This window comes from Grus americana, chromosome 4, assembly GCF_028858705.1.
Source record: "Grus americana isolate bGruAme1 chromosome 4, bGruAme1.mat, whole genome shotgun sequence".
Lineage (NCBI taxonomy): Eukaryota > Metazoa > Chordata > Aves > Gruiformes > Gruidae > Grus > Grus americana.
In genome coordinates this window covers 29850930-29864482 of record NC_072855.1, presented here as the reverse complement: position 1 = coordinate 29864482, position 13553 = coordinate 29850930, and the positions used below count along the sequence as shown (strand labels likewise).

The 13553-nt window shown below is 44.6% G+C and overlaps 1 protein-coding gene across 7 annotated transcripts in view; it reads left to right on the top strand.

Moving 5' to 3' along the window:
* The window catches only part of LNX1 (ligand of numb-protein X 1), a 179213-nt gene that overhangs the window by 157141 nt on the left and 8519 nt on the right, over nucleotides 1–13553 (top strand). For all 7 annotated transcript variants that reach the window (XM_054823891.1, XM_054823890.1, XM_054823892.1 and 4 more), the window contains 3 exons: nucleotides 4418–4555; nucleotides 10303–10480; nucleotides 12385–12613. In XM_054823891.1, the coding sequence (XP_054679866.1) occupies nucleotides 4418–4555; nucleotides 10303–10480; nucleotides 12385–12613 (545 nt within the window). The remainder of the gene's footprint in view (nucleotides 1–4417; nucleotides 4556–10302; nucleotides 10481–12384; nucleotides 12614–13553) is intronic.

The window sequence follows — 13553 nt, the reverse complement described above, 5'->3', positions numbered from 1 at the left end:
CTCGCATGGAGAACTAAAGGGGTGCCTCTGCAATACACTAAACAGTCTTACCACAAAACAGTCAGAAAACAACCCTGTGCCTTTCTCAGCTACAAAATCAGTCACCTTCTGCCTAATTTCCCCTCCAGAGCCATTTTCATTTGTTTTCTTTCTTTACAGCCTAAGTTTCTAGAAAACTTTAACATTACAAGCAAAGCCAAGAATTTTTTGTTTCTTTTATCTCATATTTATAACAGTTATTATACTTGTGCAATTTTACATTTCATTTGGAGGCATGCAGAGTGTTCACATATTGAAGAATTTCATGTGCCTCAGTAACAAGATGTCAAATCAGACTGGCTGCTTCCCCTTTCTGACAGGTATAATCAAGGTAACATGAGTCGGACTGAAAGAAGCATTCAAATCCATGCATTTTGTGGAAAGGATTCCTCTTTTAGCATATGCTCACAGTTGTCTGTGGCCAACTTTTACTGAGAAGTTTATAGCATAGGTGAAGAAAACGGCGTCCCCTTGCATAATGCCAGTTGTTGAAATTCTGGTCCAGCATCTTTCTGGATTACTTTATGTAGCTCACTAACTGGGAGCAGAAGGCAGCAGGGGGAGGTTTAAATTCTCTGAGGGGAACAAGTCTGGAATGAAAACCTTTCTAAAAAATTGGTATTCTTGGAACGGTTCTTTATGGCTACAAAACAAGGCAACTGTGCTTCATAAGCAAAAAACACATGCAGCCTAGAGATGAAATGGAAAAAATGACTAATGAGACCATTCACACACGAGTGTTTAAAAATGCAACTAAAGCTCTTATTGGGTTCCAAAGAGTGGATGTTATTTATAATGATGCTTGAAATGCACACCAGTCCCTGGGAATTTAAACAACATGCCCATCAAAGGGGAGACTCAGGTTTCCAAACAGCCAGGATTACATTGCACCGATGTGAACTCTATGAATCACATTTGTCTAATGCAAAATTCCCAGAACCTGTGTCTTTTTTGTCATGTTTTTTCATCAATAATCATTTGCCTTTCCTGTTTCCATGTTATGCCAGAGAAAAACCATTATACTGAAGCCACAAGTGGTTTGCATTTGCTTCTTACACGAAGGGATGTTTTACTGTATCCCCTGATTTCTCAACAGTATCCTGCCTCTTGAGACCTCAGTGTGTGTCACTCACAGTACGTTGAGGTCTTCAGATTAATAGTGGTGGAAGCTTCAAATACACCCTCAGTTTCTTTAAAAACAGGACTAACATTCACTAAAAGGTGCTGGTGGCTTGTTAGGCCAAGCACAGCTGGGAGAACATCAGATTTCTGTGGAATCTGATTAGTTTTGACTTCTAAATAATGAATAATTGAGACAAATCTTATTCCTCGGGCCTTTAGCAATTACACATTAGCATATGTGAAGCAGTTGTTAATCAGTAGATTAGGTATCTGGCTGTTTATAAGCTCAGTCACAAGAACTGAAATGAAGAAAACGCCTAAGTGCTAATTAGGAACGTGCACACATCGTAACACTTGGGAGTTTGCTGCTTCCCATTTGTCGCGTCATCTTTAGTCATGGCCTTGTGTCAGATGTGGCACTTTTAATCTAAGTAACGTGACATTCCACATCTGTTTTCCATGGGAGTGACAAGAAAAGGAACAAGGTAACAGATCAGTGGGCGCTCGTGTGAGCACATCAAGCCGAGCTGCACGGGTTGAGCCAGACTTTACTGCCCCAGATGCTCAATCTCCTCTCTCCCTCTTTCCCCCGTCGCAGCTGCGACAGGCGCACGACCCCCTCTCCATCACAACAACCGCCGCCAGCAGAAAGCAGGTCGTGATGTGGAGCACGTCTGCGCTCCATCATCCCTGCAAGAGATGGGGCAGCTTCTGCCGAGAGCAGCACTGCTCCCTCTTTTTAAGATGCAATTGCCTACTAGGTGCTCAGAAGTTGCCACCGTGCCTCTGCCTCCCTGCTTGATTTGCTTTGGCTGTAACACAAATTTTAACTCCAGTAGATTGTTTCAGCTATTACTTGCATTCAGTCTCAAAGCTAACCTCGTTTCTTTAATTCTTGCTTCAGCATAAAAAACGAAGAAGGAATTATGGGAAAAACAAGTGGTAAGAGGGAGGGAGGGATCAGATTGAAGCAGTAATTAATATTCTGATCAGTAGAAATATATGGAAGTACGTAAATACAAAAGCTGGTCTTGCTGTTTGGATAACTTCTTAAAACACTCTGCACTTCTGAGAAATTGCTCAACTTGACTGACCTGGAGACAAATGTGACATTGCAATAGAGACTCTTGTTGAACTTTTGCTAGTCATTCTACGAGAATTAATCATATTTATAACCTTCCTCTAAATAACCAACTTTGAGACTAACCATGTGGCAGTAGATGAGTTTTAAACAGAAGTTGCATAAGTTGAAGTTGTTTGTTTTAGAGAAAACTGAATTTTTGTGGGGCCGTATGCCTGTAAGAGGTTTAGTGTTGTATTGTTCAGTTCCATCTCAATCACATTACAAACTGAGGACCAGGGTGGTTTCCTTTCTCCCGAGGTACAGCATTCTGCTGTTGGGTACCAGTTGAGTCCAGGAATTAATATTCCATAAAAACAGATGTGGTAAAAATCCCTAGAAAGTTATTTTGGAATATGTGTGTATGTACCAGATGACATATTATGAAGCTGTGGAGATTTGAAAAAATCTGGTGAAAAAAACTAGCATCCCCCAAGATATTGGGAAAGTAACAAAGAAGTGCACATTGTTTACTGAGGTACCAGCTTCTTTGGAAATAGCACAGCCTGAATATGCAGGTTTTAGGCTTGAAGTTGGAAGTTTAGGAGGAGCAGGTTGCTTTATTTTAACTATAGTGACATTTTTCAAAAGCATTTTTTAACTCTCAGCTACTACTATTGAACCCAGCTCCAGAAAAGACAAACCAAACTATAAAAACAAAAATCCCAGGGGCCTCCTCTGGCTTCTGTTAATTGTCTGCGGGAGATTTGATTTCAATAGTGCAACTGGATCTGGGTTTGTTTTCCAGCTGCTTGTTCAATGCCAGCTTTCCTTGGAGCTTCTCCCCAGCGAGCAGGACACGTCAACGTGCCAGCAAGCGAGTCTGGAGGACTGATGCCCCCGGGGCTGTGGGACCAACAACCATTGCTACTGCAGCCCCAGGGGCATCAGACCTCCGGACGTGCTTGCAAGGGGGTCCATGTTAGATACTGAGCAGTTCCTTGGTAATAACCTGCGAGCAAGCATGCAGGAGTCCCTCTGGAGACCAGCCCGTAAGAGCCCCTCCTGCCTGCCACAACACCAGAGTCTTTAGCCTGGAGAGGAGATGAGAGGATTAATATTTTTTTTTTATCTTCTGAGCATGCTTCTATAGCATTGAGGCTATTTCTACACTTCAGTTCAGTACGTTGGTTTGCCCTTATGGCAGACATCTATGATTTGCCCAGCTAAACCCCACTCCCTCCCAGCTCTAATCTTTGCATCACTGTTGTCTTGAATAGATTCATATGAGCCTCACTGAAGGAAGAATGAAGCCATTTGCTTCTAGGGAAACCGTGCTGATTCAGTAAGACAGAAAAAAATCACACATACACAGAATTAATAATACTAATATCAGGCACACACAGAACACCTTAAAAATAACAAGCAAACATAACTCAGTAGAAGCTTTGCAGCATTTCTCAGGCATATAAGTATTAGGACTGCGTGGTGCAAAAAGGCCCAGAGGCATTTTAAGCTTATTTGGGGTTAATTTTTTTTGCAGTTTTTGTTCCTAGCGAGAGCTTAGGCTAGTTTCCCATCCTAAACTCCATTACCCTGTGTGCTTGCTTGTGCCCCTTTTCTTTCTCTCTTCTCTGGTACAGTAGGATTTTATTTCTCTAAATGGTTTCACATCCTTTTCTTTTAGGTGCCTTACATTTGTCATGCTCGTTGCATGCAGGTGGACTCCATTACATCATTTATTGCCCGCTTTCACCAGCCAAGGCTTGAGCACATCCCTTATTAGAGGATTAATTGCATCTTTTTCAGCATTCCCATCTGGTGGCAGCAGCTCTGGTTGTCTGTCTCTCTCCGGTGGCAGGCACATGGCTGCTCTGTAGTGGTGTATGCAGGTGTGTGCGAGAGCTGATCAGCACTCACTGGGCTGGATCACTGCTTCTAGCCAAATTTGGGGCAGATAGAAAGGGTTTTTCAGAGTTTACACCAAATTTTCAAGAGAAGAATTAAGTAGCTGGTAGTAAATTTTTATGGACTTTATTGACCTGAACTGATGCTGCTGCTTTGTCATTGCAACCATGTCAGTGGGAAAGCCAAACCACACTTAAATGGGACCATGTTTTGTGAATTCTCTGGGATTGAAGTGCAGGGGTTTATTGCATGGGGGTGGTGGGATTTACCCTGTACCTCATCCTGCAGGCCAGCGAGAAGCAGGTTCACTTCATTGTGTCACGGCAGACCAGGCAGCAGACCCCTGACATCTTGCAGGAGACCGGCTGGAGTTATGGCGGCGGCAACCCCCAGCCCTGTCCCACTGAGAGAAACAACCCTGGCAAGGTGAGGGCACGAGCGCTTGCGTGGTTTCCCAGCTATCTGTGGGACAGGGGACTGGGAGGGCAGCTAGCGTTTTACTGTCTTGGGGTGTTATCTCTGTTTTCTGTCACCAGAAGTATGTCTTATTTTGAAATGGAAACCTTAAAGCTGTGCTCCTCATTATTTATACACTGCTTCTGCCCTGACTCCTTCTGGGTTGGGGGGGGGGGGCAGGGGGAAGGAGAAGGCAAAGGGCAGTGGTGAGGCAGGGGGCTGACATGCACATGGCATCCTGGTCATGGGCACCGACCTGGCCGGTGGTGCGAGCCAGCACAGGGCAATGCGCGCCAACAAAAATAAGAGGCTTATCTGAAGTTTCTCCATCTGGAAAAAAGTCTTCAGGCAAAAAGCTTTCATATGCTGGCCTGAAAGATTCCCATAAGCTGCTTGAAAATTATGGTAATTATTAGTCTGTTGCTCATTTCTTAACGTATCCATGCTCTGACCCGACTGGCAGTTCGGCAGCAGATGGCATCTGCAGTCTCCACAGTTGCTGCGAGCGTGCTGCCTTTCTGTGGAGCTTTGGCCCCAAAATGTGTTGGTTCTACTCTGGCAGCACCTGGCACTCCCACAGGATGGGGGCCATGAGGGCCAGCAATGCCCAGCATGGCCGGACCCGACCCGACTCAGGGCCACATGGCACAGAGCAACCATTGCACCCAGATATGGCACTGGTTACCTAACTGCCCCTCCAGCGCTCCTCTGTACCAGATACATTGTGTGTTTAGTGCTTTTAGACTTGCAATATGCTCCTTGCATAAGGCAGAGAGGCTCTCATCGTCAAATATATGAGGTCTTTAAGCAGAAAACCAATACAGCAAGAGCTTTGAAAATCCCTTTTCTAAGTTTACTCAATGTTATTCTTTGCACTATAGGCAGAACAAGGTATGTTCATGCAGGAGCTGAATTTATTTCACTAAATTTAAAGTCATGTGCCTGGCAAACTTACATCAATTGCTCTGAGTGTCACCACTTATGGAAACCTTTGCAAGCTGGTCCCCTGGCCACCCGTGCCAGGGGTGCATCAGGGAGGTGGACAGGCAGGGCTGGCTTAAATCCATCCTGCCTGATAGGCAGCCAGACGTGTCCGTAAGGGGACCTTTGGACTGAATCAGCTGTCAGATTGGGTGCAGAGCTGTCAGCCAGGAGACAAGCCTAGCTCTGCATTTTACAAATACTTAAACATACCCTTTTTTCTTTCTTTTTTTTTTTTAGACTACATTATTCAGTGTTTTTATGTGTAAAAAAATATACTAGTGTCTGTTTATCTACTTTTAGTTTTCCTTTTCCATGAAGTGACAGTCACAGCCCTTGTTAGGTGAGACTGGATCAGCAGGAGTTAAACCAGAGAGCAGAGTCAATGCTCCGTAGCTACTACCCAGTAGCGAGTAGTGCCCGACTAATCATGCATCTGCAAGGCATTACTTCCTAATGAAGTAATGATTTCCTTAGGGAGATATGTGTAGGACAGCAATTAGCTCGTATTGCTACTGTATGATTCCTGGTGAAACTCTGAGCACCTGCTAGCTCTACCACGTTGATCTGATTAATTGATACCACATGGGACTACTTGGGAATGTGACTTGTCTTCCATAAACTGGTCTAGATCCTCATTTTCTCTTCCAGTACCGAGAGGTGTTAGATGGGAATTCTTGGTAAGTCCAATATTATTTTGGGTAGCTGTGAGATTGAAGGGTGAGTGTTGACCTTGCAAAAGAATTATCTAATGAATCATCTTTTGTTGGAAGGGTCATGGCTTTTATGGGGATTTCCAGTTGGCCACGAGAGATGGGCGCTACATAGGCGCATAAGGGGGTGTGCTGCTCTGGGCTTCTGCCCAGTGCCACCATTTGGGCATTTTCCAGGGAAGATCACAGCTTAAAAAAAAAAAAAAAAAGAAAAAAGAAAATTCAGAGCTGTTCCTAGCTCCCTTTAGCTTTGTGCGTGTGCAGTGGAGTGCTTATATCAGAGAGAACGCCCTGGCAGTAGATTAGGAGATCAGTACAGCCTGGTGGACGTGGTGAGCTTCAGGCACTGTGGGCTTTTGGTCTGATACAATCATTACTGGAGTGTTACTTGCCCTTTTAGAGGGTATGACTGTGTCAGTTTGAATTTCTCATGCTTTCTTGCTGAAAGTTTAACTGAATATCGTTTGCAATTCAACATCTTTAAACTCTAGGCTTTGGCAGACTTAAAATGTTATTTGTTTTTAAATATACATTAGTGTAGGAGTAATTCCTGCTAGCCTAGGGCCTATACGGTGTCCTAATGCAACGCACCCTCCTGTTCAAAACCAAGGCAATGTTTGTTGGCTGGACTTTACTGTCAAGGGAGTTTCCTATGTGTGCGTGGTTTGATGAGTCTGCTACCTGCTGCTGTCAGTGGCATTGCTTTATTATGTGATTGATAAAGAGATTGCTAACTGACTTGAATTCTGATTAATTTTAAGGTGGTTTTTGTCCCCTGAGCTTACTGTAGGAGGTGATATTAGCAGGTCAGGAATGCTGTCTTTGAGGGAAGTGGCTCTCGCCGCAGAGCATGTATGTACACGTGGGCTGAAATCTGCTCTCAAGCCTTGGCTGTATTTAGCACCAAGAATGAACTCTAGCTTCCAGCAGCCGTCCCGCTCGTACAGCGGCTCAGGAACAGCTTTTGGCCAAGCTGTTCGTTGCCTTCATGACAGCCTGCCTCCATCTGGGAAGCGCGAGGAGGCAGCTCTCTTTTGGGCCGATGGCAATCAGCCACGCAGCCAACAAGGCGCTGGAGAAAGAGGAGGATGGTCTGTAGCGACTGCATCCTTCTCTGGCAGCAGTGATGCCGGGTGTATGGTGTGCCAGGAGATTGGTCCTGCACGGGCTCTCACCGAGCCGTTTTCCTGCATACGGAGATAGGGGAGGCACAGCCCAAACTGTTCTGGCTGCTGCCTGGATTCAGAAAAGAGAAGATGTCAGAAATACTTTCTTCTGCTGCTGAGGTTGTTAAGCCGGGCTGTAACGCATAAACAGGCCAGATTCGATTTCTTTGAAGTCAGTGGGAGCTTTGCCATTAATTAAATAGCACTTGTTTTTAATTGGAACTGTTTTCTTACTCCTTCCCAACAAATCGTCTAGTGCTTAAAACAAATCTGTCGCCCTGTTGCTTGAGCAGGCAATGTTTTCTGACCGTAGGAGCAGGTTAGCCTTCAGGTGAAGTACGTTTTCCAAACAGACCCAGGTACACGTCATGGCTTTGATGTTGTGACAATCTGCTGTAAATATTTATTTTCCAATAAATATATAGAAAAGAAAAAAAATTAAAAAGAGGAGGAGATGAACTGTTATGTTTTTCTTCTCCTGACCTCCGAGGTCAATTCAAAATGACAGAGAAGGACAATTGTTTAGAAGAGAATGCATTGAAATGCAGTCACTGATAAACATTGCCTTTTAACTGGTTTACTCATTATCAGTTGTACCTCCAAGAAAGCTCTACATGTGTTTACTAAGAAAGGCTTTACTTTCCTTTCATCACTGCCTTCGTCGCAGCCGAGTCGCCCCAATTCCTTTCTATCTGCAACCATGTAAAAAATGGCATGTGGAAGGGTAGCTTCAAAGGAAAACTGGTCCTACTTGGTTGAGCATACAAGTACCAGTACTTTTATGATTCTTCATTGAAATGTAACAGGACAATTTGTTACCAAGCACTGCTTTGAAATCTACTTATCTCTGCGCTCATTCCTCAAAAATAAAGCATTAGCTGTTTTATCAGCTAATGTTTTTGGTGTCTGAGACATGATGGACACTGCATAAAACAGGAGTGCTCTGAACACTCAGAGCTGCAGGTCTCATTCCAATTTCATGTTTTGCTACAGAATTTTTTTGTGAAAATTAGTAGTGCCCCTATCCCACATGCTTCAGGAAGTGGCCTTTTCCTGATGGAAAGCCATTCTTTTCCAAGGGAAAAAGGACAGTGATTTTACTCAAACATGGATGAAATACTAAGTTTAGTTTGCACAAAGTTAGAACTACTATGTTTAAAACACTTACACCTTAAAGACAAAGGTGAAAGGTTATAATTATCTGGACTAGAACATTTATATTTTTTTAAAAGGGAATGTTGTAAAACCTTCAGAAATTTTTAGGTTTATTTGGAAGCCATAAGCCCAATTACTCTGACACAGTGCCTGTGTTCTGCCAGGTATGATATGGCCAAGCAACTGTATCAGTTGGGTTTTGTCCCAGTGTATAAGAGAAGAACTTTTCCACTGAGCTCTTTGCCTTTTTGTTCCTGGACCTCTGTGGCAGCCACTGCTTTTTCTGTTTCAAGCATGTAGAGGTCCTTTGCTAAGCTGCTAAGAGGTTCTGGGTTTTGTTGTTGATGTTGCATCACAGAAATCCTGATGTGGAGTTAGTTCCACTAAACATACCTTTGAAAAAAAACCCCAAAACAAAGATCTAGCCTGCCCTACTCCCATAAAAAACTTCTTGCCGCTGTCTTCCTTTGTCTGCTGTCTCACTGTGGGAGCAGCCATGGACTCACCTGCTCCGCTTTCCGTGCTGCTGGCCCAGGAATCAAGGTAGAATGTCTTTGTATGATCTCAGATTTCTAAGAAGAGATTAACATGGTTTTAAATGAGTTTTATAGATTATTTTTGCATATTATAAATGTGAGGTCACACTTGTGAATGAAAAGGTTGAGGGTTTGTTTTGTTGTTTTTTTTAAATATAGATTTGAAATGTATTTAGCAGCATGCTGTTATATCTGCATATGAGCCTGGAATGGATGGTGCTGTTTCTGTAAGAGGGGCTAGGATCTTCAGGAGTTGATGCCAGGAGCATAGTTTATGAAATACTTAAGGAAATCAAAGCAATTAACATTTAAATCCAGATTTTCTTGAGAAGCATCCTTGTCTCTCAAACTCTTCTGTAAGAGCTGGATGCATTGTAAATGTGACACTCGGTTCACAGGTTTTGTTGGAGCTTGTGTTGCCTCCCTATCCCGAGGCTGCCTGTGAGTTTGTCTCACCTTCACTCATACACCACTTGCTGCGTGACCAGCGGTGTGTGTGTAACTTTTCCTGTTCAGGGGGAGGAATAAGGGGATGACTGTCCTCAGACAGTGGAGTTGGCTGTCCCAAAGTGACCTTTTAAGCACAAGCACTAGGAAGAGCACCCTGGAAGCTGCTGGCTCTTCACTCTATAAATGTCCTTCTCTTTTCGTGAACAGAAGCACACATTCTTTGAGTGTATTCCCACCAGTAACTTATTCAGAAACACAGAAATCTGGAAGAGCAAATGAAGTGTCTATCTTCTAATCTGTCCCCAAGAGTTTTATTCCTTTAACCCAGGTGGACCGTTTCTCATTAACTATACAGATGAGGTTCAGACTGCAAGCAGCAAGATAAGAACCGTGACCTGATAGTCAAAGATATGAGGACCGCTGGTGATATACATTTACATTTCAAAGACCTGCTTCTATTAGTCTCAACACTAAAACACTTCTGATTTTGGCGGGAGCAGTGCCTGACTTTAACTATTAAAGCATGGATTAGCTCTGACTCCGCAGATGCCTAAGCCCTGGAGAGAGTCTTGCCTGCCATCTGGCCAGGCGTGGCAGGAGACTGTGAAGTGCTTTGGTATTGCCTTAACGAATATTCATTTCAGCAGAAAATGCCTAGGCTGTCAGGGAGGTCCCCATGCCCACTGTGTGTGTTGTTGCTGTTTTCTCCATCACAGAGCATCCTTCACGCCGTCACCTGTCACGAGAAGGTGGTGGCTGTCCGGAAAGATCACACAGAATCGCTGGGAATGACTGTAGCAGGCGGAGCATCTAACCGGGAATGGGATTTGCCTATCTATGTGATAAGTGTCGAACCCGGAGGAGTTATCAGCAGAGACAACAGGATAAAAACAGGTAAAAAGAGGGGATCTGGAAATCCTGCTTTAATTCATAGGCTTCCATTGAAAAACAGAGGGATAGCAAAAGAGCATCACACCCTGACATCTTCAGCCATCCCATAGATTATGGGATGCATCAGATTAGGGGGTCTCATGTCAGCAACCAGAAAAGGTATAATATGCAGTAGTAACCATCTCTGTCAAGTGGAATGTAGGCATATTCTGGTAGGAATAAAAAAAAAAAGCTTTTCACAGGAAAATGATCTTGCACCACCATCTCCTAACTACTGAAATCTTCATTGTGCAACCTTCACGGGGTCTTAATGTAAATTTTTGTGCTAGTTTGTCATATCATTCCTGGCTTTGAAAGAAATATAAAGGCCCAGAATTCCCATCATACATGAAGCAACGTTAGTGCCTTGTGGCTCAATATCATGTCTGGAAGCTTTGCCTTCATAACTCTATTTCACTCTTGATGTAACAGTGATAAAAATAATAGCTTCTCCCCCTCTGCATGAATAAGCCTTTAGACTAAGATGAGCATATTTTGTCAGTGAGTTTTGCAGGAACAGGTAGGCAGTAGAGGAATGGTGAAACTCACTATTCAGGATGTTACGCCTCCAAAAGTCAAGTACCTCAGTACCCTACATCCAGCAACCACACAGCTCCCTGTCCTCTTGCCCTTCATCCCCTACGCTCAGCTTCAGCCCAGTCACTGCCCAGAAGCTGGAGGGAAATCCTGAGCGCGAGGGAAGTGAAGGCACCAAGAGGTGGGGCAGAATAGCTGCAGCCCAGATGAGCCCCACGAGCCTGGGTCGCGGCACCGGCACACGTGGGAACCTCCCCTTTGCAGGAGCTATGGCTGCTCATCAAAACTCATGTAAGAACATGACAACAGGAGCAAACCAGCAGGTTTTCCCTTTCCTCCTGCTAGGAAATGACTGCTTCTCAGTGGGATGCGTTTTCCAAAATATATTCATCATGAGGCAGCATGGAAAATTCAGCCTAGTTAATTTGATAAAATTAGAAACAAATGAATACGTGATGTTATAACAGTGCCATAAGCCTCCACGGTTAAGAGCAGCCCTTAGGTTGTTATCTGTCTCATCAGGGCAGACCGCAAGAAGAGGTTAACGTTCATGTTGTGCTGCCTGGACTGCTGGTGAATACAGCCCCTGCCTGGAGGAGCATGCAGGCGAAGCGCAGAGGGCACCCAGGGAAGCCCTGGCTTTTGTGTGTTCTGTGGAGGGTAGCGGAACACTTGGCACCATGGCCGCTCGCATGACATTAACGTCTTTATTGTACTCCCTGTAGTAATTGAGGTCATCTTTGCATTTTTCTCTGAAGCGGCTGTGCCTACATTGTAAATAAGGCATACAGAAAGATGTTTTGGCTTGCAGCCATTTAAACAGGCATTAACACTAAAATAATAATACGTTATTCTGCAAAGCAAACTTTACAAAGAGCTAGCTAAAGCGGCAGTCCTAAATTTAAGGAGCACGGGGAGAAAACCACCTTTGAGCTTTCAGACTTCAGGTTTCAGCTAAGGTTGAGTACAAAAGCTGTTAGCTGGAAGTGCACTCCAGAGACGTGGCCTTGCATCAGGTGGCCATAGCAATGCTTCTCGGGACAGCAGGACGCTGGCTGTGCCATTTGGCTCTGGATGCAGGACATGACATGACAAGAAATGGTGACCAAAGCTTCCATCCAGTCTGGCAATGCTTCCGTGTACAGGGATCTAGCCCCTTCCCTCGTGCCTGTGGCATGTTTACTAGTGTATGTTTCACATCTATGTTGAACAATAGGATTAACAAACAGCCTCATCTTGGCCCTGGCTTTGACTCGCTTGCTTGTGGAGGTGGGGAGGGGATCCTGCAAACACTTGCAGGGTTTTTTAATCATCTGTTTTATTGGTCTCAGGTGACATCCTCCTGAACGTGAATGGGATGGACCTGATGGGGGTCAGCCGGAGTGAAGCTGTTGCCCTGCTGAAAAACACCAACTCCTCAGTGGTGCTCAAAGCCCTGGAGATGAGAGCGTGTGAAGCCCAGGAGGAGCGGGGCTGCCTGCCCCCATCTGAGGCCACACAGGCCACCTCCGAGAGCAGCGAGTGGTCACCTTCCTGGGTTATGTGGCTGGGACTGCCACGGTAAGTCCACAGATTGCATCCTCTGGCTGAAGGGGAGTGGGAGGGAAGATTTGTGTTTTCTGGCAATTCTTTCTTTTGGCTGGATTCGTTGCAGTGACATCTTAATTAAATCCAGGCTCTGTCGCAGACTTGACTCTAAATACCTCCCTTTTGTAAACGGGTATGCGTACATGGAAAAATAGACACGCAGATTCCCTTGCAAGGGAGGAAATGATCCTGAATCGTTCCAGTCTTGAAAACATATCTGGCACTTAGGGAGTGAAAGGAAAAGCTTGCAGGGATACAGGAGCTTGTTGAACTGGGGTCTAGGCTCGACCACCCTGCAGAAGGCAGAGCTACCCCTCCTGCACCTCTCAAGCTGCACGGCCCTTCTCCTTAGCCAATTCCAGCTGAGTTATTTGACTTTGCCCAGATGTTGCGAAGTGCGTGCAGTTGGCCGGTATCTCCAAATCACCTCTTTTAACCCCACCCCCAACTGAAAGAAGTACATTTGTCATATACAGGAAGCAGCTGTGTTGTCATTTCAGAGAGGATAATAAAAGCCACATCGCATGTCTTTAAGTTCTCTCAAACGCACTTGATGCACAGGGTGTATACCTGCAGCTTCAGGGATGTTTTTGTGAAGTATTAAATGAGGATACATTGCGAATGTGTGAATATGCGAAGCTAGCATCACACAATTGAAATCGGTATTCAGTTTTAAGTAATGAAGAATTTAGCCTACAAGTTACTTTTGCCTAAACTCCTAACCCTGGCAGCAGTTCAGAGTACCTCCTTCTCTTTTACAGGAGGGCAGGAAAAGATGGTCTTGCAGAACAGGTGGGCTTTTGTTCTAGGCACGCTTACAGGACTCCATTTCCCAGTCTCACATAGCAGGTTAGATGCTTTGCCTCCTGGCTTGAGATGTTTTGAGCTCATTCACCTTGCAGCAAGGTGTGCT